General features: G+C 38.9%; 1 protein-coding gene and 1 non-coding gene across 2 annotated transcripts in view; one reads left to right on the top strand and one right to left on the bottom strand.

Moving 5' to 3' along the window:
- Positions 1–27,212, bottom strand: part of CCDC158 (coiled-coil domain containing 158) — a 122,429-nt gene that overhangs the window by 78,483 nt on the left and 16,734 nt on the right. Inside the window, exons 4-10 of the mRNA XM_030922170.1 lie at positions 26,347–26,489; positions 19,158–19,375; positions 7,542–7,651; positions 7,076–7,403; positions 6,651–6,727; positions 5,612–5,722; positions 2,003–2,117 (exon numbers count right to left, since the gene is read on the bottom strand). Coding sequence (XP_030778030.1) covers positions 2,003–2,117; positions 5,612–5,722; positions 6,651–6,727; positions 7,076–7,403; positions 7,542–7,651; positions 19,158–19,375; positions 26,347–26,416 — 1,029 coding nt within the window. The 5' untranslated portion in view covers positions 26,417–26,489. The remainder of the gene's footprint in view (positions 1–2,002; positions 2,118–5,611; positions 5,723–6,650; positions 6,728–7,075; positions 7,404–7,541; positions 7,652–19,157; positions 19,376–26,346; positions 26,490–27,212) is intronic.
- LOC115896249 lies at positions 25,289–25,362 on the top strand. The gene has a single exon (XR_004056151.1). It is a non-coding gene; the product is annotated as a small nucleolar RNA SNORD50 (small nucleolar RNA).

Genomic DNA, 27,212 nt, shown 5'->3' with positions numbered 1-27,212 from the left:
GCTTTTCATAAAGTTTGTCAATAGACAATGGGTACTTAATTTTTCCAAAATGATTTGTGATTATTCATGAATATGCATTACTACATTGGACTGTAACACAACAGCTTTCTTATTTCCTCTCTCACTGTCAGAATGTCAGCTCTCACTTCTGCCAGTGTGGTTACCTCCACTAGACCCAAGTGAAAAAGCACCCTCCCACCCCATGGTGCACTGAAATCAGCCCCTCCTGCTGTTGTCTGCAGGGTGCAGTCATGACCTTTTGGTATAGGCTTGGTCTGCCCAGACTGCTATCAATCATCAGGGGAAAAGCTTGTCCTGAGAAAAGAAACTAGAACACAAAAAGCAGGCTTCAGAGAGGCGGAGAAAAGCGCATGCTCCTCTCTGACCTTTTGTTTGTCGAGTGTACCCTTTAAGCGGTCTAAGGTCCCTTAAGGTTGCTCAGAGGTAGCACTGGTTGAAATAACATTGCCACAAGGATTTAGGTTAAGGGTTATGCAAGGAGGTTTACAAAAGGAGGCAGTGTTATTCAAACTGCAACCCACCAATAAATTATGAAATCAATTTAGTGAGCTTCAAATCAGCATCTGAAGGGAAGAGAAAATAGCCAGCATCACATGTAATAGGAGTAAATATTGCTTTATGAATCTTGCTTCAGTTGCATGTGTGTATTGGATCATAAGATGAACTATATTTCTTACTGTGAGTAGCAATGGAAAATATTTGGAAGACACTGCTGCTGTAAAGGACCCACACCTATAACTGAGATTATACAGTTTCGTGTTACTCTCTATGGCTTAGACTTTAGTAAAGTCATGTCTAAATTCCACCCTCAGCTTAGATAAAGGTTGAGGTATCTTATTTCCATGCTTGAACCAAGGAGAAACAGCCCCCTCCTGTGGCCGGCTGGAGTAATAATTAAAATGAGGGGTTGCCCAAAAAAGGGCAAATGTCTGGAAGAATTCGTGCTGCAATATATAATTCTTTCCATATGGAGCTTTCCTCCATGTACTGTTACCCTATAGAATTGGTTTCATTTTATAAAGGGTATATGGCAGCTTCCTTATACTCTCTTTCTTCTAACCTACTGCTCCAAATAGCTAAGGTGTGAGAAACTGACTACAAGTGACAGAACTGTACGTAAATTGTTTCTGCACGGCTATCTAAGGGTCTCTTACAGGTAGGATGACTAAATATGGACTTTATCTTCCAAATGGGGACACTATGGAGATGAGAGGTAGCATTCATAAAACAGGACACTGGGCTAGCAGGTGTAAACCGAGACTGTCCCAGGTAAGTAGCCTTGGGTGATCACCCTTCTTACAGGGAATGAAGAACACCACTCCTCTTAATGGCAACTCCTTGTTTGTTTTTTAGGGTCTTACTGTTATACAAATGATTGAAATCAACAAAATCCTAAGCTCTGGATAAATAGATGACAATGATACTGAATAGCTTCTCATTAGCTATGGAAAGTGAAAGAAAAAAACAGAATATCAAATGTTAATTAATGTGGTTTTAAAGTGAATTACATGATGAGAGATGAAGACTTATCTTCCTAATAATTTTTATGTAATTAATTCATTTAATTATTCTTAAAGTTAATTCAGTTTGGTAACTTCACAATGATTAAGAGTTAGGAGCTGAAGTAAGAAAGGAGTTAGGCCCCAAAAATATTGAGTAGCAGGGGGATCAGAGCTGGTATGGAAGTATATGCTAAAGGTTAGATAAGTAAAAATAATTAAGATGGTCTTATTTTTAATGTATTTTTTTAGAAACTTACTTGAACCATGCAAAAAATGTTTTGCTAAGAATGAGAGTACATAATTTAAATAAAAATTGTTTATAGCTTAAAATATAATTTAGCATGCTCTTACTCCAGCTTATAAACTGCTTTTAATTTGAAATTACTTTGATTCCTTATTTTCAAATAAACTATTAATAAAATAATATTGATTCTGGCTATTATAGTCTCTAGAAGCAGAGCAGCAAAACCTTAACTCACCTTGTCTTCATACATCCTTTTGGCTTCCCGTAATTCAGAACGTAGCTGAGAAACAGTAGATTCCAGATCGCTGAGCTGACGCATATACATAGAGTTTTGATTTCTTGCTTGCTCTCTAAGAAGAGTTTAGAAGGAGAATAAATGCAAATAGCAAACTAAGAATAAGAGTAACACCTGAGTATTCTAGCTTTTTGACACTACCACTAGTTATTTTATATGGCATTATTAAGCCAATAGTTTTTATTTTCCAAAATTGACTCAAAAGCTTCTGCTCAAATATATTGTAAACCGCAGAAGCTGGGTGACAGCTGTATGGAAGTGCATTACACTATTTTCTCTCTACTTTTGTATATGATGGAAAATGTCCATATAAAAAGTTTTAACATACAACTCAAATAAAATTATTTCTATGCATATGCACACATTTTGCTTATATTCATATATATTACACACACACACACATACACACACACACACACACAGACATGGTTTAGTTCTGTGTCCCCACCCAAATCTCATGTCAAATTGTAATCCCCATACGTCAGGGGAGGGACCTGGTGGGAGGTGATTGGATCGTGGGGGCAGACCTTCCCCATGCTGTTCTCATGCTAGTGAGTGAGTTCTCACAACATCTGATGGTTTATATGGCACTTCCCTGCTTTCCTGCTCCATCATGGTAAGACGTGCTTGCTTTTCCCATGATTGTAAGTTTCCTGAGGCCTCCCAGTCATGATTCCTGTTAAACTTGTGGAACTGTGAGTCAACTAAACTTTTTTTCTTCATAAATTACCCAGTCTTGCGCAGTTCTTTATAGTAGTGTAAGAATGGATTAATACAGAAAACTGGTACCAGGAGAGTGGGGCACTGCTACAAAGACACCTGAAAATATGAAAGTGACTTTGGAACTAGGTAACAGGCAGAGGTTGGAACAGGTTGGAGGGATCAGAAGAAGACAGAAAGATGAGGGAAAGTTTGGAACTTCCTAGAGACTTGTTGAATGGTTGTGACCAAAATGCTGATAGTGATATGGACAATGAGTCCAGGCTGAGGTGGTCTCAGATGGAGATGAGGAACTTCTTGGGAACCGGAGTAAAGATCACTCTCACTATGCTTTAGCAAAGAGACTGGTAGCATTTTGCCCCTGCCCTAAAGATCTGTGGAACTTTGATCATGACAGAGATGATTCAGGGTATCTGGCAGAAGAAATTTCTAAGCAGCAAAGCATTCAAGATGTCACCTGACTGTTTCTGAAAGCATAGTCATATGTATTCACAAAGAGAGGTCTGAAACTGGAACTTATGTTTAAAAGGGAAGCACAGTGTAAAAGTTTGGAAAATTTGCAGCCTGACGGAAAAGAAAAACCCATTTTCTGTGGACAAATTCAAGCTGCTGGCTGTAGAAATTTGCATAAGTAAAGAAGAGGTGCAAGACAATGGGGAAAATGTCTCCAGGGCATGTCAGAGATCTTTAGGCAGCCCCTTCCATCACAGGCCTGGTGACTTAGGAGGAAAAAATGGTTTTGTGAGCCAGGGCCCACTCCACTGCTCTGTGCATCCTCAGTACACGGCACCCTGTGTCCCAGCTGCTCCAGCTCCAGCTGTGGCTAAAAGGAGCCAAGGTACACTCGGGCTGTTGCTTCAGAGGGTGCAAGCCCCAAGACTAGGCAGCTTCCATATGGTGTTGAGCCTGCAGGTGCATGGGAAAGCAAGAGTTGAGGTTTGGGAACCTCTGCCTAGATTTCATAGCATGTATGGAAATGCCTGGATGTTCAGGCAGACGTCTGCTGCAGGAGTAGAGCCCTCATGGGGAATCTCTACTAGGGTAATGTGGAGGGGAAATGTGGGGTTGGAACCCCCACACAGAGTCCCCACTGGGGCACTGCCTAGTGGAGCTGTGAGAAGAGGGCCACTACCCTCCAGACCCCAGAATAGTAGATCCACAGGCAGCTTGCACTGTGCACATGGAAAAGCCACAGATACTCAATGCCAGCCTGTGAAAGCAGCCACAGAGGCTGTACAACGCAGAGCAACAGAGGCAGAGCTGCCCAAGGCCTTGGAAGCCCCCACCTTGCATCAGTGTGCCCTGGATGTGAGACATGGAGTCAAAGGAGATTATTTTAGAGCTTTAAGATTTAATGACTGCCCAGCTGGATTTTGGACTTGCACGGGTCCTGCAGCCCCTTTGTTTTGGCCTATTTCTCCCATTTGGAATAAGAGCATTTACCCAATGCCTGTAATCCAATCGTATCTTGGAAGTAACAAACTTGTTTTTTATTTTACAGGCTCATAGGCAGAAGGGACTTACCTTGTCTCAGATGAGACTTTGGGTTGTGGATTTTTTTTTTTTTTTTTGAGACGGAGTCTTGCTCTGTCGCCCAGGCTGGAGTGCAGTGGCCGGATCTCAGCTCACTGCAACCTCCGCCTCCCGGGTTCACGCCATTCTCCCGCCTCAGCCTCCTGAGTAGCTGGGACCACAGGCACCCGCCACCTCGCCCGGCTAATTTTTTGTATTTTTAGTAGAGACGGGGTTTCGCCGTGTTAGCCAGGATGGTCTCGATCTCCTGACCTCATGATCCGCCCGTCTCGGCCTCCCAAAGTGCTGGGATTACAGGCTTGAGCCACCGCGCCCGGCCGGGTTGTGGATTTTTGAGTTAATGCTTAAATGAGTTAAGACTGGGGGACTGTTGAGAAGGGATAATTGCATTTTTTTTTGAGACAGAGTCTTGCTCTGTTGCCCAGGTTGAGTGCAGTCTCGGCTCACTGCAAGCTCTGCCTCCCAGGTTAATGCCATTCTCCTGCCTTAGCATCCTGAGTAGCTGGGACTACAGGTGCCCGCCACCAAGTCCAGCTAATTTTTTGTATTTTCAGTGGAGACAGGGTTTCACTGTGTTAGCCAGGATGGTCTTGATCTCCTGACCTTGTGATCTGGCCGCCTCAGCCTCCCAAAGTGCTGGGATTACAGGCATAAGCCACCGCGCATGGCCAATAATTATATTTTAAAACGTGAGAAGGACATGATATTTGGGAGATTACAAATCTGAATTGTAATCACGTGTCAGGGAGGGGCCTGGTGGCAGGTAACTGGATCATGGCGGCAGATTTCCCCCATGATTTTTCCCATGATGGTGAGTGAGTTCTCATGAGATCTGATGGTTTAAAAGTGTGGCATGTCCCCACTCTCTCTCTCGCTTGCTTTGCCATGGTATGATGTGCTTGCTTCCCCTTTGCTTTCCATCATAATTGTAAGTTTCCTGAGGCCTTCCACTCATGACTCCTGTTAAGCCTGTGGAACTCTGAGTCAATTAAATCTCTTTTCTTCCTAAATTACCCAGTCTCAGGTAGTTCTTTATAGCAGTGTAAGAATGGACTAATATAAATACTTAAAACAGCCAATCCCAGGAGCTCCAAATACTTGCAACAATACTTCTTATATGGTCAGATAATGTTACCTATGTTAAGCAATATTTCCTGTTCATTTAAATGTTAGAAAAAAAGTTTTACTTTCTTATGAAATCTTACCAAGCAAATTCTAAAACATTATAGAACAGAAAGTTAATGAAAATAATATCACTAAAATGAAGATGAATGACTAACAGTTTAAACCACATACTGAATGATTTCCATTTGACTCTGGATACTATTGGCTTGGCTTCGAGCACTGCTAGCTTTCTCAGTAAGTCCTGTTATTTCAACTTCATGTTCACTTATTAACTGCTCAATCCTATAAAAAGAATGTGGTGATTGTTATTTGATACAGAAGATTTTCCTATGAATTATTTTAAAATGAATGATTTTCAATACTCTCAAATTTAGTATTTTGCTTTGCTTTTGTACATGCTACTCTTTTAATAACAAGTGTCTACAACAGGTCCAAAAGCCTTTATCCAAATCTTTTGGGAGTCATCTAGTTTTGGAATTCAGAATTTTTTTTTAGTTTACCATGGTAATAAATTGCAAGTACTATATATTATATGACACCCCAAGTGAGATGTAGGGAAGTGTCTCATTAACCAAACATATTATGAAGGCAACAATTTGCAAGTATTCACACTAAATCATAGACTATGGAAAGGTTTACATTAGCTCTGGTCAGGTTTTTCCAACAAATGAGTGACAAAAACTGTCTCCTTCACCAAACTTTAGTCAGGCTCTTCTGAGGCCTCTTTTCAACTATGCCTCAACCTTTGGCCTGTCTAGCCCAGACTTAGCAAGAATCTTGCTGAGTCTGTTTAGTCCTCCCACCCTCAATATCTGGTCAAGTTCTTCATCCCCTGACTTTGGTATCTAAGCCCTTGGCCTGAGTTTAGCAAGAATCCCCCTACTCTTGATGCCTTTTCTCAGTAATTTTCCATCCACAGACCCCCTCACCATGCCCCGTGGCTATAAATCCCTATTTGGCCTTGTACTGGAAGCTGAGCTTAATCTCTCTCTCTCCTACAGCAATACTCCTACTGTAATTGTCTCGAATAACACCCTCCTTACCATTTTAACCAGGGTCAGGAAAACAAAATTATAACACGAGTTTCCTATAAATCTATAAAAAAAAGTATGTGTTTCAGAGCGGTTTAGATTTTGGAATTGTGGCTGAAACACTGTAAAACTGTGGTTTAGTTTCACTAGGCTTTTCCATTCCTCAGTCAGAAACCTACCTATCTTGATGTTGTTGCAGAAGTAGTTCCATTTTGTTCTGTGATTCAGATTTCAGTGCTTCAAGTTGATCCTCTACCTGGTTTTTAAAAAGACCCTGATTTAGTTACTGGTAAATATAAGGCTTGGAAAATCTGGATATTTTCAAGTAAAGGAATGCTTTAAATGCAAATAGAAATAATACTATAATCAAATACATTCTATCCTCATATTTTATTAGATCTTTTACTTTGTCTATACTCTCATGAAGCTATACAGGTAAACCAAGGTAGTTCGTATTATGAGAGATTATTGTGGAAGTAACTTCTGTTATTTCAGAAAAACGAGAACTTGGCTTATTTTAAGAATTTTAAAAATTACACATCTAATGCTATTCTCTTAATGCATTTTAATATAAAATTATTTAAGTAGCACTCTCACCACTTACTGGAAATATCCTCCCTTTAAGAAAAGAAATCTCTGTGTCTAATTCTCTTAGGATTTTACTAATAGCTGAGCCCAAGCTGCGGAAGTGCAGAGTAGACATGCTGTCATGTTCATATATTTTTTTGCCTGAGGCTTCTTCAAAGTCAACCAGGATTGACCGGATTTCTTGAAGCACTCCCTCATGACTAAGCATCATTTTTCGTAGCTGCTCTATTTGTGTGTTGCTGTCTTTCAGCATGTCCTCCTTAAGGCATTTGGCAGCTTCAAGTTCATGAACTGTATTTTGAAGCTGATTTCTTAAATCCTCCTGGGACTGACTCTCCCTTCGTCTATGAAATAAATGAAAGAAAATAAATAACATTGATAAAACTCATATTCACACAACTAGTTTTACTACAAAGAGTAAAACTTTAAAATAATTTCACATAATGAAAATGTGACTTTAAAATAATTTCACAAATCCCAACCTGATGTCAGCCATAGCATCTCTCTCCATTTGCATCTCCTGAAGTTTTGTTTGCAAATCAATGACTGACTGCCTCAAATAAAACTTCTGTTTCTCATGCAATTCATTGCTCTGGAAAAAAAGCCATGCAAATTAATCTTCATTAGAGAAACACATTTCCTTGTAGCTAGTAAGTTCCAAAACTCTATATATATCTTCATTTTTATGTCTACTTCCTTCCCTTACTGCTGCAGTTCAAAGCCTAATTTATAATTTCTCACTTAGATTACGAGAATACATTAACTAGTCTCCCTGTATCAAGCTTGACCCTGTTTAATCCATTCTCTACAACCAAAACTCTGCTTCTAAAACAAATCTTACTTCCAGCTCAACATGGAGATAGGAATACATTTTTTACACGAAAACATGAGAATTGGTTGAAATTCTGTACATAAAAAAGTCAATCCCTACCTCCTACCCACTTAAAATACCTGGCAGCAGATACCACCACCCAAAACTCCAGGTGTCCTACTACAGAGAAATACACAAAGATTTCTAAGATCAGGCACTGAGGGATCTCCCAGCACAGGAGATACTGTAGGAGATGCTCCCGTACATAGCTGATGCCGTACCTAATCCTCCCACAGCAAAGCCATCAAGTTCTGCCCATGAATAGAGAGTCTGCCATCAGTCTTTTTATTGCCTAACTCTTGAATATAAACAGAAAACCAAAAACTGCTGAACACTTGAAGAAAAATCAGAGTAATAAATAGATCAATATCAAATAAACAAGCAAACACCCAGAAAAAAAAGAAGAACCAGAGGAAACAAAGAAAGATAATGCAAGGAATAGAAGAACACTTCAAAAACTTGTATTTACAGAGAAATTCAAGAGACATTATCAGCATAAAGCAAGAATAAGATGCTATGCCACAGAAGTGATCAGAGGAGAAAGGGTCATGAAAATTAAAAATATGGTTGTAAGTGAAAAAGTTCAATTCAATAGAAATGTTGCAAGTCAAGAAATGTCCTCCAAAGGTAGAAAAAGTAGACAAATTTCTGAAACAAAAAGTAAGAGATGTAGAGATTTAACTGAGGTGAAAGTATGTTTCCAACAGGAACTTTGGAAAGACAGAACTGAAGAAACAGAAGAAGGGAAACTGCCAAAGAAAAAACGCAACTGAATTCCTCCAAACTGAAAGGCACACATCTACAGACCAATAGGTCGACTGAGGCCCTAGCATGGTGAATGAAAAAACAAAAATTCATACCTAAGTACATTATAGTGGCATTTCAGAGACAAAGAAAAGATGTTAAAGATGAAATTCAAGTAAGTAAAAAATAAAAAATCATCTACAAAGGAACAAGAACCAGATATACATCTCAATAGCGATACTGAATGCAAAAGCACAATATCTTCAAAAGATTGAGAGAAATTACTTTCAACTTTACCGAACCAATTATCAATCAAGTGTGAGTGTAAAATAGAGTCATTCTCAGACATGCAAAGATTCATAAAATGTGTCTCTTTCTTAAGAATTTAACAGTTTATTAAGAATTTAACGAAGACGTGTTTTGACTAAATGAAGGAATAGATCAAGAAAGAAGACAGGAGAGGCTGGAGGCAGAGCAAGGTGGCAGAATAGAAGCCTACACCATTCATTCCCTCACACCTGCCACCCCCGATGGGAACATCAAATTTTACAAGCTATCTGCACACAGAAAAGCATCATCATAAGAACACAAAAGTCAAGTGAAAAATAGTGAGGCAGGAAAATAGGGTCTGGAGGCAGGGAACATAAGGCTGATTCACACTTCAGCTGTGACAGAAAATATCCTCTCCTTAGGGTGTAGGATGTAAATGACTTTGTAACTTTATTTCATTTTCCCCATTTACATAGGGCATACCCCCAAGTAACCAATGGAATCCTCTAGGGAGTATTTAAACTCCCCAAAATTCTCTAACGGGGCTTTTGAGTTCCTATGCTCAGGCCCACTCCCACACTGTGGAGTGTACTTTCATTTTCAATAAATTCCTTCATTCCTTCCTTGGTTTGTGTGTTTTGTCCAATTCTTTGTTCAAGACGCCAAGAACCTGGACACCCTCTACTATTAAAAATAGTACTTGGTTTTAATTCATATGGTGGAAAGAGGCATTGAGGAGGGCAGGAGAGACAGTCTCGAATCTCCAACGCCACCCCTTTCACCATCCCCCAGCAGTGGCTATGCAAAGGATCTGCGTAGCGGAGGGAGATCACAGCAACGGGGGTTGTGCTGCCCCATCAGAGGGGAGAATCAAGCCATGCTGGGCTTAGAGGGAGCATTTGAACCAGCCCTAGTCAGAGGGGAATCGTCCATTTCAGTGGTCAGAACTCAAGTTTCTTAGCAAGCCTCACCACCACATGCTGAAGTGCACTGGGGTCCTAGGTAAATTTGAAAGGCAGCCTAGGACACAAGGACTGCAATTCTTAGGCAATTCCTAGTGCTAGGCTGGGCTTAGAGCCAGTAAACTAGGGTGGCATGTGACCTAAGGAGACCCAAGCTGGTGTGGTTAAGGGAGTGCTTGCACAATCCCTTTCCCAACCCCAGACAGTGCAGCTTGCAGCAACAAAAGTGACTCCTTCCTTCTACTTGAGGAGAGGAGAGCAAAGCGTAAAAAGGACTTTGTCTTGCATGTTAGATACCAGTTCAGCCACAGCAGGGTAGGGCAGTGGGCAGAGTCATGAGGTCCCCATTCCAAGACCTACCTCCTGGACAATAATTCAAGATACACCCTGGGCCAAAAGGGAACCCATTGCCTTGAAGGGAAGAACACAGTCCTGGAAGGGTTCATTACCTGCTGACTAAAGAGTCCTTGGGGACCAGGCATGGTGGCTCACACCTGTAATTCCAGCACTTTGAGAAGCCGTGGTGGGCAGATCATTTGAGCTCAGGTGTTCGAGACCAGCCTGACCAACATGGTGAAACCCTGTCTCTACTAAAAATCCAAAAAAATAGGCAGGGCGCGGTAGCTCACGCCTGTAATCCCAGCACTTTGGGAGGCCGAGGCGAGCATCATGAGGTCAGGAGTTTGAGACCAGCCTGGCCAAGATGGTGAAACCCTGTCTCTACTAAAAATACAAAAATTAGCCAGGCGTGGTGGCATGTGCCTGTAGTCTCAACTACTCAGGAGGCTGAGGCAGGAGAACTGCTTGCACCTGGGAGGCAGAGGTTGCAGTGAGCTGAGACAGCACCACTGCACTCCAGCCTGGGTGACAGAGAGAGACTCTGTCTCAAAAAAAAAAAAAAAAAGAAAAAAAAAACAAAACAAAAAAATTAGCCGGGCATGGTGGCGCATGCCTGTAGTCTCTCAAAAAATAATAAACATAAAAATAATAAAAATAAAGAGCGCTTGGGCCCTGAATAACCAGCAGTGATACCCTGAGAGCATGCTTTGGGCCTTGGGCTCTGAGATGTGCTGGCTTCAGGAGTGACCTAGCACATTCCCAGCTATGGTAGCTACAGTGAAAGACTCCTTCTGTTTGAGAAAAGCAGAGGGAAAAGTAAAGGAGACTTTGTCTTACACCCTAGATACCAGCTCAGCCACAGTGGGTAGAGCAACAAGCAGGCTCTTGGAGTCTCCAAGTCCAGGACTATGCATTTGGATCTGGGCAAGGCAGCATTTCTGGACCTGTCCTGTGTCAGAAGGGAACCCAGTGCCCTAAAGGTGAGTCCCAGGCCTGGCAACATTCACCACAAGCTAATCAAAGAGCCCTTGGCTTTAAGTAAACATCACTGGTGGCAGGGCAGAAACCCCATGGACTAGTGGTGGTCGTGGCCACAGGGAGAAGCTCCTCTGCCTTTGGAAAGGGGAGGAAAGAATGGGAAGGACTTTGTATTGTGGTTTGACTGCCAGCTTAGAAGCAGTAGAATAGAACATAAGGTAAACTGCTAAGGTATTTGGCTCTAATCCCTGACTCCCGGACAGCATGTCCAGACATGCACAGGACCTGGGGGATCTCACCACACTGAAGGGAAGGACCTTGGACAAGACTCAGTGCAGTGCTGACTTCAGGTCTGACCCATCACATTCCCAGTGCTGGCAGCCACAGGAGTGCTTGCATAATCACACCCCCAGTTCCCCGTGGGTCAGCACAGAGAGGGAGAGAGACAGAGAAACTCCATATGTTTGGGAGAAAGGTAAGAGAAAAGAACAAGAGTCTCTGCCTGGTAATCCAGAGAATTCTTCCAGATCTTATCCAAGACCACCAAGGCAGTACCTCTATGAGTCTGCAAAAACCACAGCGTTATTAGGCTTGGGGTTTTGAATACCTGGAAAGCCTTCCTGAGAAGGACAGGCACAAATAAGCTCAACTGTGAAGACTACCACAAATAACTAACTTCAATGCCCAGACACCGAAGTACATCTACAAGCATCAACACCATCCAGGAAAACATGACCTCACTAAATGAACTAAGTAAGGTACCAGGGACCAATCCTGAAAAAACAGAGATATATGACTTTTCAGACAGATAATTCAAAATATCTGTTTTGAGGAAATTCAAAGAAATTAAAGACAACTCAGAAAAAGAATTCAGAATTCTATCAGATAAATTTAACAAAGAGATTAAAATAATTACAAAGAATCAAGCAGAAATATTAGAATTGAAAAATGCAATTGATGTGCTGAAGAATGCATCAGAGTCTCTTAATACCAGAAATGATCAAGCAGAAGAAAGAATTAGTCAGAAGACAGGCTATTTGAAAATATACAGTCAGAGGAAACAAAAATAAAAAAGAAAAGAAAACAATGAAGCACACCTACAAGATCTAGAAAATGGCCTCAAAAGGACAAATCTAACTTATTGGCCTTAAAAGGGAGTTAGAGAAAGAGATGGGGTAGAAAGTTTATTCAAAGGGAAAGTATCAGAGAACTTCCCAACCCTAGAGAAAAATACCAACATTCAAGTGCAAGGTTACAGAACATCAAGCAGATTTAACTCGAAGAAGACTATCTCAAGGCAATTAATAATCAAACTCCCAAAGGTCAAGGATAAAGGATCCTGAAAGCAGCAAGAGAAAAGAAACAACATACAATGAAGCTCCAGTACATCTGGCAGCAGGCTTTTCAGTGGAAACCTTACATGCCAGGAGAGAGTGGCATGACATATTTAAAGTGCTGAAGGCAAAAAACCATCTACCACAGAATAGTATATCTAGTGAAAATATCCTTCAAACATGAAGGAGAAATAAACACTTTTCTAGAAAACAAAAGATGAGGAGTTTCATCAACACCAGACCAGACCTGTCCTACAAGAAATGCTAAAGGGAGTTCTTCAATCTGAAAGAGAAGGATGTTAATAAGCAAGAATAAATCATCCAAAGGTACAAAACTCATTGGTAATAGTAAGCACACAGAAAAACACAGAATAATATAACACTGTAATTGTGATGTGTAAACTTCTCTTAAGTAGAAAGGCTAAATGATAAACCAATCAAAAATAATCGTAACAACTTTTCAAGCCATAGATATTACAATAAGATTCAAATAGAAACAACTAAAAGTTAAAAAGTGGGGGCACAAAGTCAAAGTGTAGAGTTTGTATTAGTTTTGTTTTTGTATGTTTGTTTATGTAATCAGCATTAAACCATCATCACTTAAAAAGTGATGGGTTTAAAATAAAGGCTTATAAGAGAGTATTGCAAGCCTCATGGTAACCTCAAAGGTGAAAAACATACACCAGATATGCAGAAAATAAAAGCAAGAAATCAAAGCATGGTAGTTGGTTATCAGAACTTACTAACATTAGTGTCACTAGAGTCGGTATAAAACCAACTGCTAAATCTGACTGGCTTAAAAATAAAGAAACCAAAGCACACCAACAGAGAAAAATCACCTTCACTAGGACGAATACAGGAAGGAAAAGAAGAAGGAAGAGAAGCCTACAAAACAACCAGAAAACAAATAACAAAAATGGCAGGAGTAAGTCCTTACTCATCAATAATAACATTGAACATAAATGGACTAAACTGTCTAATTAAAAGACACAGAGTGGCTGAATGGATTAAAAGACAAGACTCACTGATCTGTTGCCAACAAGAAACACACACTACACCTACAAAGACACACACAGTCTGAAAATAAAGGGATGGAAAAAGATATTCCATGCCAATGGAAACCAAAAAAGAGCAGATGTAGCTATACTTATATCAGACAAAATAGATTTCAAGACAAAAACTATAAGAAGAAACAAAGAAGTCACAATATAATGATAAATGGGTCAATTCAGTAAGAGGAGGTAACAATTTAAAATACATATGCAGCCATGACTAGGGCATCCAGATATATAAAGCAAATATTATCAGAAATAAGAGAGAGAGAAGCCTCAACACAATAATAGCAAGATACATCAACACCCCACTTTCAGGACTGGATAGATCATCCAGACAGAAAATCTACAAAGAAACATAAAACCTAATCTGCACCATAGACCAAATGGAGCCAATAGATATTTACAGAACTTTTCATCCAAAGGCTGCAGAATACACAGCCTTGTGTACACACAGCAATAGACACAGGAATGTTCTGGGCAGAATACATTCCTCAGCACATGGATGATTCTCAAGGAGAGACCATACGTTAGGTCACAAAATAAGTCTTAAAACATCCAAGAAAACCTGAAATAATATCAACCATCTTTTCTGACAACAAGGGAATAAAACTACAAATCAATAACAAGGGGAATTTTGGAAACCATACACATACACAAAATTAAACAATATGCTCCTGAATGACCAGTGAGTCGATGAAGAAATTAAGAAGGAAATTAAAAATTTTATTGAAACAGATGATAATGGAAACACAACATCTCAAAACCTATGGGATATAGTGAAAGCAGCACCAAGAGGGAAATATATATCTATTAAGCGTCTACTTCAAAAAAGAAGAAAAACTTCAAATAAACAATTTAAACAATGTACTTTAAAGAACCAGAAAAGCAAGAGCAAACTGAACCCAAAATTAGTACAAGAAAAAAAATAATAAAGATCAGAGCAGAAATAAAATTAAAATGAAGAAAATAATACAAAAGATCAATGAAACAAAAAGTTGTTTTTTTGACAAGATAAACAAATTTGACAAATCTTTAGCCAGACTAAGAAAAAAAGAGAGAAGACCCAAATAAATATATTCAGAGACAAAAAAGGATACATTACAACTGATACTGCACACATTCAAAGGATCATTAGTAGCTACTATGAGTGATTACATGCCAATGAACTGGAAACATCTAGAAAAAAAGGACAAATTCCTAGACACATATAACTTACCAGGATTGAACCCTTAAGAAATCTAAAACCTGAACAAGTCCCAGTAAAGAAAAGCCCAGAACCTGATGGCTTCACTGCTGAATACCAAACATTTAAAGAACCAACACTAATTATACTCAACTGTTCCAAAAAATCGAGGAAGAGGAACTTCTTCCAAACTCATTCTACGATGGCAGTTATTACCCTGATACCAAAACCAGACAAAGACACATCAGAAAAAGAAAACTACAGGTCAGTATCTCTGATGAATATTGACGCAGAAATTCTCAACAAAATACTAGCAAACTGAATTCAGCAATGCATTAAAGAGTTCATATATCATGACCAAGTGGGATTTATCCCTGGGATGCAAGGATGGTTAAACATATGTAAATTAATCAATGTGATACATCATATCAACATAATGAAAAACAAAAACCATATGATTATTTCAATTGAGGCCGAAAAAGCATTTGATAAAGTTAAACCTCTCTTCAGGATAAAACTCTCAAAAAAATGGGTATAGAATAGAAAACAATGAAGCACACCTACAAGATCAACATAATAAAAGCCATATATGACAGAACCACAGCTAGTATTACACTTAATGGAGAAAAACTAAAAGCTTTTCCTGCAAGATCTGGAACATGACAAAGATGCCCACTTTCACCATTGTTATTCAACATAGTACTGGAAGTCCTAGCTTGAGCAATCACATAGAGAAAGAAAGAAATGACATTCAAACTGGAATGGAAGAAGTCAAATTATCCTTGTTTGCATCTATGATATAATCTTATATTTGGAAAAACCTAAAGACTCCACCAAAAAACTATTAGAACTAATAAGCAAATTCAGTCACATTGCAGGATACAGTCAACATATAAAAATCAATAGCATTTCTATATGCCAACAGTGAGCAATCTGAAAAAGAAATTTAAAAAGTAATCCCATTATAAGTTCCACAAATAAAATGAAATAACTAGGAATTAACCAAAGAAGTGAAAGACCTCAACAATGAAAACTATAAAATACTGATGAAAGAAATGGAAGAGGACACCAAACATCAGAAAGATTAGAAAAATCATGGATTAGAAAAATCAATATTGTTAAAATGTCCATAAAATCCAAAGCAATCTACAGATTCAATGTAATCTCTATCAAAATACTAATGGTATTCTTCACAGAAATAGAAAAAACAATCTTAAAATTCATATGGAGTCACAAAAGATGCAGAACGGCCAAAGCTATCCTGAACAAAAAGAATAAAACTGGGGGAACCCATTATCTGACTTCAAATTACACTACAGAGCTACAGTAACCAGAACAGCATGGTACTGGCATAAAAACAAACACATAGAACAATAGAATAGAATAGAGAACCCAGAAATGAATCCACTCGCATATAGTGAATTTATTTTCAACAGAGGTGCCAAGAACATATATTAGGAAAAAGACAGTCTTTTCAATAAATGATACTGGGAAAACTGGATATCCATATGCAGAAGAATGAAACTAGATCCCTATCTCTCACCATATTTAAAAATCAAATCAAAATGGGTTAAAGACTTACATATAAGACCTCAAACTATGAAACTCTATGAGAAAACATTGGGGGAAACTTCCTAGGACACTGGTCTAGGCAAAAATTTCTTGAGTAATACCCCACATGCACAGGCAACCAATGCAAAAATGGACAAATGGGATCACATCAAGTTAGAAAGCTTCTACACAGCAAAGGAAACAATCAACAAAGTGAAGAGAAAACCCCCAGAATGGGAGGAAATATCTGCAAACTACTCATTTGACAAGGGATTAATAACCAGAATATATAAGGAGCTCAAACAACTCTATAGGAAAAAATCTAGTAATTTGATTAAAAATAGGGAAATGATTTGAATAGATATTTCTCAAAGAACAAATACAAATGGCAAACAGGTATATGAGAAAGTGCTCAATATCACTGATCATTAGAGAAATGCAAATCTGAACTACAATGAGATATCAATTCACCCCAGTTAAGATAGTTTTTATTCAAAAGTTAGGCAATAACAAATGCTGGCAAGGATATGGAGAAAAGGGAACCCTTGTACACTGTTGGTGGGAATGTGAATTAGTACAACCACTATAAAGAACAGTTTGGAGGTCCCTCAAAAAACTGAAAATAGAGCTACCATACGATCCAGCAATCCCATTGTTGGGTATATACCCCCCAAAAAGGAAATCAATATACCAAAGGGTATCTGCACTCCCATGTTTGTTGCAGACTGTTCACAATAGCCAAGATTTGGAAGCAACCTTAGTGTCCAACCACCACAGATGAATGGATATAGAAAATGTGGTACTTACAAACAGTGGAGTACCATTTGCTATAAAAAAGAATGAGATACTGTCATTTGCAACAACATGGATGGAACTGGAGGTCATTATGTTAAGTGAAATAAGCCAGGTACAGAAAGACAGACATCACATGTTCTTGCTTATTTGTGGGATCTAAAAATCAAAACAATTGAACTCATGGAGATAGAGAGTAGAGGGATGGTTACCAGAGAGGGTGGGAAGGGTAGTAGGGGAGTGCCAAGGGGAGGTGGGGACAGTTAATGGGTACAAAAAAATACAACGAATAAGACCTAGTATTTGATAGTACAACAGGGTGACTATCGTCAATAATAATTCAATTGTACATTTTCAAATAACTAAAAAAATATAATTTGTTTGTTTGTAACATGAAGTATAAATGCTTGAGAGGATGGATACCCAATTCTCCATTATGTGGTTTTTTACACATTGCATGCCTGACCAAAATAGCTCATATACTCCATAAATACATATGCCTTTTTGTTTAATCAAAAAAAAAAAAAAAAAAAGAAAGAAAGAAGAGAGAAAACAGTGATTCCTGGAAACCATGGATCCAACCTGGAAAGTAGTGGCAGAAGTCTTAGGAAAAGAGTTATACAAGAGACCTAAGAGAAACTAATCTAGACTGGGCAAAAGGTCAGAAGATGCTTGGAGTGTCCTGGGTCAAAGGAGGATATAGAAAACCTATATGATGTGTTTTTTTCTAATAAGGATATGATAAAGGCAAATAGTATAAGGAAAAAGAAAGGCAATTAGGAACCCCAGTAAAAACAAAAACCTACACAAGAAAGGAAACGTACTGATTTAACACATATTTATTGAAGGCCAATAAAGTGTCATATACTGTTAGGGGATAGACATAGAAAACAAATTAAGACACTGTTTCTTCTCCTCACTGGTACCTCTGTGCTTCCTTTGTCTATATATACAACTTCATTAGTGTACTTATCATAGGGTAATTCCACTGTTTATATGACAAGCTCCCCTCCCAGACTATGAATTCCTTTTAAGTCCTATCTTATTCATTTTTTTATCCCTGTGCATACTGGGGTACATAATTTTCAACACTAAATAAAATTGTAGATTTTTTTTCCCTAAAAGTGCTCACACAATCTGATGAGGTAATGTGGTAATGAGAAAAATTAGATGTACTAAATACTACAATAAATGTGTACAAATGGTAGTAACTGTACAGAGGAGAGCACACCTAATGTCAACTAGAGGAAAGGCTTCAGAGAAGAAAATGCCTGGGCTGAGTCTTGGTGCATAATAAGAGTTTGCCAGGCAGACAAAGTAGAGAAGAGAAAACGGCCTGGGCAAAGGCATGCAGGTCTGGAATAGCGCGGTATCCAGGGACGAGCAAGTGGCCCGATACTGCCAGAATAGAGGTACCTATGGAGAATGGGTGGCATATGAGGCTAAAATGTACCAGGGCAAGGTTAGAGCATGAAGAGCTTTGGATGTGACAGTAAGGAGTCTGGCTTTTAGATAGTTAACTACTGGGACCCAATATGCAATTATAAAGCCAGTTTGATTCTACATAATGTCCACTTGAAATTTTTAGCAAATAACTTCTAGATGCTATTTAGCTATGATGCATACACACATATCTAAAAACCTACCCTCTACCATTGCTTTGTAAAGAGAAATCAGGTATTATATTAGCAGGACAATAGGTCTACGCCAATCATTAATTGTAACTGCAGATAAATGCTACTTATAATTTTGAGTTATTCAAGTTTTGTTAAAATTTACATCGTGAAACCAAGCTGCTTTGAATAATTATTAAAAAAAGAAAAATAAATATGTAGACTTTTCATTAGCCCAATTTTAATACTGAAAATAGAAGGCACAGGTCAAATTAACACATTTAACCAATAAACCCATTGTTAGTTTTTTTTTCCAGGAAGTTGTATAACTGGCTTTACAACTACATATTGGGCCTCACTGTTGTCCCCCAAATAGCATCAGGTACTAGAAGAGAACGCAACTCACTTCATTTAGTCTTCTCTGTAAATCTTTGACTTGATGTGAATATTCTTCTAAAACACGTTCAAAGTGTTCCTTTCCAGGATATTGGATGATTTTTCTAGGAGAATCAAGTTCCACTTCATATTTAGGGAAAAAAGGAACCTGTGTCAAAGTCCCAGCTGAAGATGTGTTTTCAATTATTGTACCACGAATAGATGACACAAAAAATGGACTTGAAGAACCTAAATATTAAAGAATTCATTAATTAACTTTTTTTTTTTTGAGAAGGAGTTTCACTCTTGTTGCCCAAGCTGGAGTGCAATGACGCGATCTCGCTCATTGCAACCTCTGCCTCCCAGTTTAAGCGATTCTCCTGCCTCAGCCTCCCAAGTAGCTGGGAATATAGGAACAAGTCATCATGCCTGGCTAATTTTTTGTATTTTTAGTAGAAACAGGGTTTCACTATGTTAGCCATGGTGAAACCATGGTCCGGTCTCGAACTCCTGACCTCCTGACCTCAGGTGATCTGCCCACCTCGGCCTCCCAAAGTGCTGGGATTACAGGTATGAGCCACTGGGCCTGGGCCATTAATTAACTTTTTCATAAAATAATTTTGTGCATAATTATGCTAACTGATTCCCTTATTGAACCCCGAAGAAGCTCAAGGTCTTGGGGGAAAATATGCATGTGAAGGGATAAAGCAATTTTGGCCTTAAGCTGATGCTGTAGCAGGATGAGATTGTTAGGGGCCTTCTTGGGAGGAGGTGAATATATTTTGCATGTGAGTGAAAAGTAAATAATTTGTGATCAGGGGCAAACTGGTGGTGGTTTTAAAATATGTCCAAAAATTCTTTGATATTTCTCCCTTGAGGAGGTAGAGGTTAATTTCCCTCCTCTTTGTAAGAAAGGGGAAGGAAGGGTGTATATGTTTATGTGTATTTGTAGCATTTGCTTAATTTTGCAAAAAACAAACAAATAAACAAAAACCTGGAAGAACAAAACAGAAACTCATAAAAGCAGTTATCTATGGGGCATAGGGATAAGCGGAAACAGACTGGTGCAGATAGGGATGGGAGCAAGACTCTATTTAGAGCATACTGTTTACAAAGTTTTTATTTCTGAGCCATGGAAATGTTACATGTATTCAAAAATAAAATTAAAAACAAATGAAAATAAATTAAATATTAACAACAACAAGTAAACCTAAGTAAATAAGGAAATTGATAACCACCTCACAGAGAAAAGAAGATTGTTCCTTCAAATAACATTAGACCACAGTGCTAATGTTAGAACACTGTACAGCCAGCCTTGGTTACTTAGTAAGCGGTTAATGTTGGTAGTGTTGTTATAATTCTGAAACTAGTTCATGTGTATTATAGAAGAGAGAAAATGAATAAATGTACTGAAGTCTTTGGAAATTAGGGTTTTTACTGTAGGAAAGACACAAATACGAATGATAAGGAAGAACTCTATGGTATCCGATTTGAATTTGAGTTATCAGTGCTTCTAACTTATGATTTTTAAAAATTGACTTCCAAGCTTTAGCCACTGAATGGTCCGAGACACAATGGCATCTCAGTAGCAATATGCATGCCAGATCTTGATTTCTGAATATGATTCCCTCCTAAAATGAACAAGGGCTTCCTAGCAAAATGGTTGAATCCAGGTCTGAGGGAACAGGCAAAATACAAGGTGAGCCTGAAAACGTTTTGATATGCCAGAAAGCAATAAATTGGGGTAATGCCTTTAAAAAGACACAGAAGCCAGCTTTAAGGGGCTGGTCAAATTTGATACAACTGAGAATCAAAAACAGTAGTGACAGCAATGCATCATAGCACTTCAAATTAAAAAAACAAAAGATGGTTCTATAATGATAACAGGGAAAGCTGTTTTATTCCTGAAGAATGTCAGCTAATAACTATGATAAAATTAGAAAATCATCAATGTAATAATTGATTTAGGCACGGATCTTTAGTTGACACTAAAACCACTGGATGAAGGATTATTTAGTAGCAGGATATTCACAGGGTTTCAAAAGATACGCTAAAGATTACAATATTAATTATAAAAGGGGAAATGTAACTTTCAATTAGTGGGATGTGGCATTATGTGTTCCCTGGGGGTATGCTGTACAAGTATACATCACTTGGCTGGGCATGGTGGCTCATGGCTGTAATCCTAGCACTTTGGGAGGCCAAGGCAGGTGGAGTGCCTGAGTTCAGGAGTTCAAGACCAGCCTGGGCAACATGGTGAAACCCCGTCTCTACTAAAAATACAAAAAATTAGCCAAGCATGGTAGTGCGTGCCTGTAATCCCAGCTACTTGGGAGGCTGAGGCACAAGAATCATTTGAACCTGGAAGGCGGAGGTGACAGTGAGCTGAGATCATGCCACTGCACTCCAGCTTGGGTGACAGAGCGAGACCAAAAAAAAAAAAAAACGTATACATCGCTTATGTAAAACTCTTGTCAAATGAGTATAATCTAAATCTGAACATGAGAAACAATTTTTAAAATTCTACAATGGGGACATTCTATGGTACATTCTGTAAAAACTGTTCTGAACTCTTAAGGCCAATGCCATAAGAAACATGCAGAGAGAGAGAGAATGGTTATAAATTTAAAGAGAATAAGGAGATCAAACAACTAAATACAATTCATGATCTTTGATTTGCTCCTAGATTGGTAAAAATACCTAAGACTTTTTGGGAGGACAATTGGAGAAATTTAAATATGAACACATTAAATGATACTGTATTGACAGTATTTATCTTACATATAATAATGTGGTTTGAGAAAATCATCCTTAATCTTAGGAGATGCACATTCAGGTTTTAAAGCAAGAATCATGATGCTTTCAACTAATTTTCAAATAGTCTGGCAAAATGAAATACATATTATAGGTATACAGATAAGGCAAATATGACAAAATGTGGACAACTGGTGAATCCAGTTGGAGGGTATATAAGGTAAGCACTGTATTGTTCTTTCCATTTTTCTGCAACTTTAGAAAATTTCAAATAAAAAACTGTTTGGGTGTGGAACATCGCACGCTGGGGCCTATTGGGGTGCAGAAGGAGGGAGAGCATCAGGATACATGGCTAATGCATACAGGGCTTAATACCTAGGTGATGGGTTGATAGATGCCGCAAACCACGATGGCACACATTTACCTATGCAACACAACTGCACATCCTGCACATGTATCCCAGAACTTAAAATTAAATTAAATTAAATTAAGTTAAATTAAAAATAAATAGGCTGGGCGCCGTGGCTCACGCATGTAATCTCAGCACTTTGGGAGGCCAAGACAGGTGGATTGCCTGAGTTCAGGAGTTCAAGACCAGCCTGGGCAACACGATGAAACCCCATCTCTACTAAAAATACAAAAAATTAGCCGGGAATGGTTGTGGGCACCTGTAGTCCCAGCTACTCGGGAGGCTGAGGGAGGAGAACGGCATGAATCCGGAAGGCGGAGCTTGCAGTGAGCCTAGATCGTGCCACTGCACTCCAGCCTGGGCGACGACAGAGCGAGACTCCGTCTCAAACAAGATAAATAAATAAATAAATAAATAAATAAATAAATAAATAAATAGCAGTTCATCGGACTTAGCAAAGAGGGGGAATCTGGCCACATTGACCAGAGTGATTTCATTGGAATACTGGGCACAAAAGCCGTAAGGCGGTAGCTTGTAGAGTGAACGGATGGTTAGGAAACGTAGCTAGGGAATACAGATTTTTATTTTAGAAGGCACAACTATGAAGGAGAGATCAGGAAGGGATAGGTCGGGGAAAAGGGTTTTTGTCATTTTGGTTTGTGTGTTCTATGTATTTGTTAGTGTTTTTAGATTGGGAGAGACGTGGCATGGTTTTATTGATGGAAAGGCACAAACGGAGAGAAAGAGGCTGAAGATACAAATCAGCAGGGGTAATTTCTGAGCCAGATCTCTGAAGGGGCAGAGGAGTTGACAGCGGGGAGCGAAAAGAAAAACATGGTTAGTGAATTAAGAAGCTGACTCTTCCATTGAGCTGTGGGAGAAGGAGGCATGGACTGCGAATAATAGTGGGCCTTCAGCACAGGATATGAGGAGAAAAGAGAGGACCAGCATAGGGCTTCTATTTTCTCTAGAAATTAGGAAATAATACTATCTGAGAGTGAGAAAGAAGAAGACAGGGAAAGGGAGTTAAGAATGGTGTGATTTTCGTATGTTTATTGCGGCACTATTCACAATAGCAAAGACTTGAAACCAACCCAAATGTCCATCAATGATAGACTGGATTAAGAAAATGTGGTACATATACACCATGGAATACTATGTAGTCATAAAAAAGGATGAGTTCATGTCTTTTGTAGGGACATGGATGAAGCTGGAAACCATCATTCTGAGCAAACTATAGCAAGGACAGAAAACCAAACACCACATGTTCTCACTCATAGGTGGGAATTGAACAATGAGAACACTTGGACACAGGGTGGGGAACATCACACACTGGGGCCTGTCATGGGGTTGGGTGATAGGGGAGGGTTAGCATTAGGAGATATACATAATGTAAACGACGAGTTAATGGGCGCAGCACACCAACATGGCACATGTATACATATGTAACAAACCTGCACATTGTGCACATGTACCCTAGAACTTAAAGTATAATAATAAAAAAAACCTCATACTCCTCCCTCTGCACTACCCCTCACAACCAAAAAAACAAACAAAAAAAAAGAATGGTGTGATTTTGAAATAAGTATTATGGAAAACTGGAAAGATACCTGGCTAAGATCATGAGAAAAATTTCTTAGCAGCATCCAATTGAGATAAGAGACTGACCCTAGCAAATTCAAAATCTTGCAGCAGCCCACTGAATAACGGGGAAGGCAGTCAGCCTGATAAGGATTTGGTTTTTCCTGTTAAGAGTGCAAGAGAATAATAAAGGGGAAAGGAAGTTGAGAATACTGGCAAGTGACTGGCTGAAATAAGGAATGATACAAAAGAAAGTGAAGATAGAAAGAGGCCGATAATTTTGGAGAAAATGGCAGAACCTAAAGCAGCTGTTCTCAACCTTTGCTATAAATCAGGATCACCTGGGGAGCTTTAAAAACAATCCAGCGGTGCCTGATCTCCACTCTAGACCTACTGAATCAGAGTCTCAAGGTGTGGATCTAAGCCATTTAAGTGTTTAAAATCTCAAAAACTGATTTTTGACATGGGTCCACTACCTTCATGTGCAGAAAACAGGTGTACTCTAGGAATAAGAGAGTGAGATTGTTGAAAGATAGGAGGTTAAAAGAAAAACAAACTTCCTTTCTTTGCCAATAGCACTCCCACAAGCATGGTAAATGTTCCTAAAACCCACAGACTTTCTGTAAAAAGTGTGACAAGCACCAACTCCACAAAATGACACAGTACAAGAAGGGCAAGGATTATTTTTATGCCCAGAGAAAGCAGCATGATGACAGGAAGCAGAGTGGCTATGGTGGGCAGACTAAGTCGATTTTCTGGAAAAAGACTAAAACGATCAAGAAGATTGTGCTGATGCCCTGAGTGCATTGAACCCAGCTGCAGATCTAAGAGAATGCTGGCAACCAAGAGATGCAAGCCTCTTGAACTGGCTTGAGATATGAAGAGCAAGGGCCAAGCAATCCAGTTCTCAGTGTCATCTTCTGTTTTATTATGAAGACAATAAAATCTTGAGTTTATGTTAAAAAAATAAAAGACAAGAGGTTGAATTTCAGAAGTCTATCAGTTCTTGGTAATAAGATCCAAAATAAGAGAGTGGGTAACTAGAGTAAAGGTTAAAATAGTAAGAATTTAAGAGGTCAAAAAGCCGTAAGTCTAAGATCTTAGATGGGTCACCCATGAGAACGGTATTACAGGATGATGATGCACCTGAGCAGGGAGGGACAACCCGTGATCTAAATGCCAGTGCCAATAATGAGTATGAGGATGTGGCTATTTAGGAAGTGAGCAAGCGGAGGTGGGCAGGGGAGATGGGTGTAGTAAGGTGGAGATGACAATGGCATTTTAGGATGTATGAGGATGTAGTGAAAAGCAGAAATGTTTATACAATAAGGGTGCTGAAAGAAATGTTTCTAAGCAGACCAGTAAAACAGCAGATCAGTATCGAGAATAACCTCTGCATGCACTAAAAGAATGAGTTACATCTGTGATTATCCCATTTTGAATCTGAATTTCTACTAGAAAAAGAAACTTGTATGATTCTGGCTTCTGAGATAGACCATTAAATTGAAACGAAAAAAAGAATGAGGAGAGATGGGCAAGGAAGGGAAAGTGCAGGTCATTTGCCTGATTGCCCTTGAATGCATTCGCTGTCCTCCCCCTTCTCTGTTGAGTGTTGTAGGTTCCCTTTCTAGTTCTCTTCCAGGTAGGTTTGCAATGGGAAGAGCTGGCAGAAGAGCCAGAGGCAGCAGAAAGGGGGAAACCAAGGTCATGGTCCTCTCACTGTCTCAAACGGGGATCTGGTAGTTAGTGGTGGCTTCAGCTCCTTCCACGCAGCCCTCTCCGTGGTTCCACCTCTAGCTTCCATGCCTTTGCAACAGCTGCTTTTCTCATTGTCCTTCTAGCCAAAGGCATGATTGGTAGCAGCTTCCCGCAGCTGGTAATTTCTGTGTTGTTTCATCCCTTTAGGCTTTGTAGCTCTTTCAACACCCATGTAACCATTCCCTGTACTAAATTCCAACTATTTATTCCATCTGTGTCTGTTTTCCTGACATAGGAATCACCTTCTGATTGAAATAATTTGGATCAGAGGTGATGGGGGCCTGAACCAGAATACCAGTAACGGAAATGGAGAGGGAAAAAATGAATTCAAGAGACATTTCAAAGGTAAAATCAGCAGGGCCTCAGTACCTGACTGGATGTAGCAGCAGGTAAGGAAAAAGAAGTGAAATGATACAAAATTCTGACAGGGTAGACCAAGAGACACAGGAGGAAGAGAAGGCATTAGGAAGGCATGGTGCATGTTGAGGCTCAAGTACCTCAATGTAGAAACATTTTTTAAAACAAAAAATTCCTTAAAAGACAAAGGAATTTCTTCTTCAAAAAGTAGAATTATAAACAATATGGTAGACATTCATGACCATGGTCTGCAACCTACATGGTTAAAAACAAAACATAATAGAAACAGCAGCTTGAATGAATATCATGAAGATTGGTTAATTCTAATTTTTTCCCATTTTGTTTTATAAACAGCACATACCTTCATTAGATGTGACACCACTACTTGATAAAATATCTTCATTATTTGACTCACAAGCTTTTGATTCCATATTAAATATTGCCACCTCTTCTTAGAGATCTTGAAGTATGAATGGTTCCCTCTTTGGTTCTTTTGGTTCCTGTCTATGAAAGACAGAGTTTCAATCTTTATTAATAAGGTACTATGTGAAAAAAGTTCATAGAGGAACAGGAACTGACTTTTTAACATTTGAAATTTAGTAAGAATTTCTTCTCCAGAAAAATAATTATACAGAAATACATTATATTACATAAAATTAATAAGTGAATACAATCTTATGGTGAAAGTTATTGATTTTAATGACGAAGTAGATTATTAAAGACAATCTGAAAATAAGAAACTAATAATTATTGTGGTAATTAGTGCTCTGATTTGGGGTAGAGGTTTCTCATAAAGTTATACCATCGAATAATGGAAGAAAATATCTCCTTAGCAAACACCACAAATCATCAAAATAGAAGTCACTAGTAAAAGTTGAAGAACTTCTTTGATGTCAAATAGTGCTCACAATTTTCGTTTGAGCTAAGAGAATTCTAAATGTGGAGAACAATGGTGGTGGTCTGATTTCTAATCTTCCTCTCATCCTCCCAAATGGCCATAAAGTCAACCAGGCACTCCACACCCCTAGCATCACTAGAAGACAGAGAGTACCACAACCTTCAAATAATCTGCAAGTAGAGGGAAAAGCTTTTTCCAGAATGATTCCTGCAGCCCACATACCAACACTACAAGCCTAAGGGTACAGAAAATGGGAGGGAAGAGGTAAGCAGAAGACAGAAAAAGTACAGGTAAATTCACCCCCAGATGTGAAAAAGTAAAGGTCAAAA

This window comes from Rhinopithecus roxellana, chromosome 2, assembly GCF_007565055.1.
Source record: "Rhinopithecus roxellana isolate Shanxi Qingling chromosome 2, ASM756505v1, whole genome shotgun sequence".
NCBI lineage: Eukaryota > Metazoa > Chordata > Mammalia > Primates > Cercopithecidae > Rhinopithecus > Rhinopithecus roxellana.
Note: the sequence above shows the minus strand (reverse complement) of the source record. Positions and strands in the feature narration are given on the sequence as shown.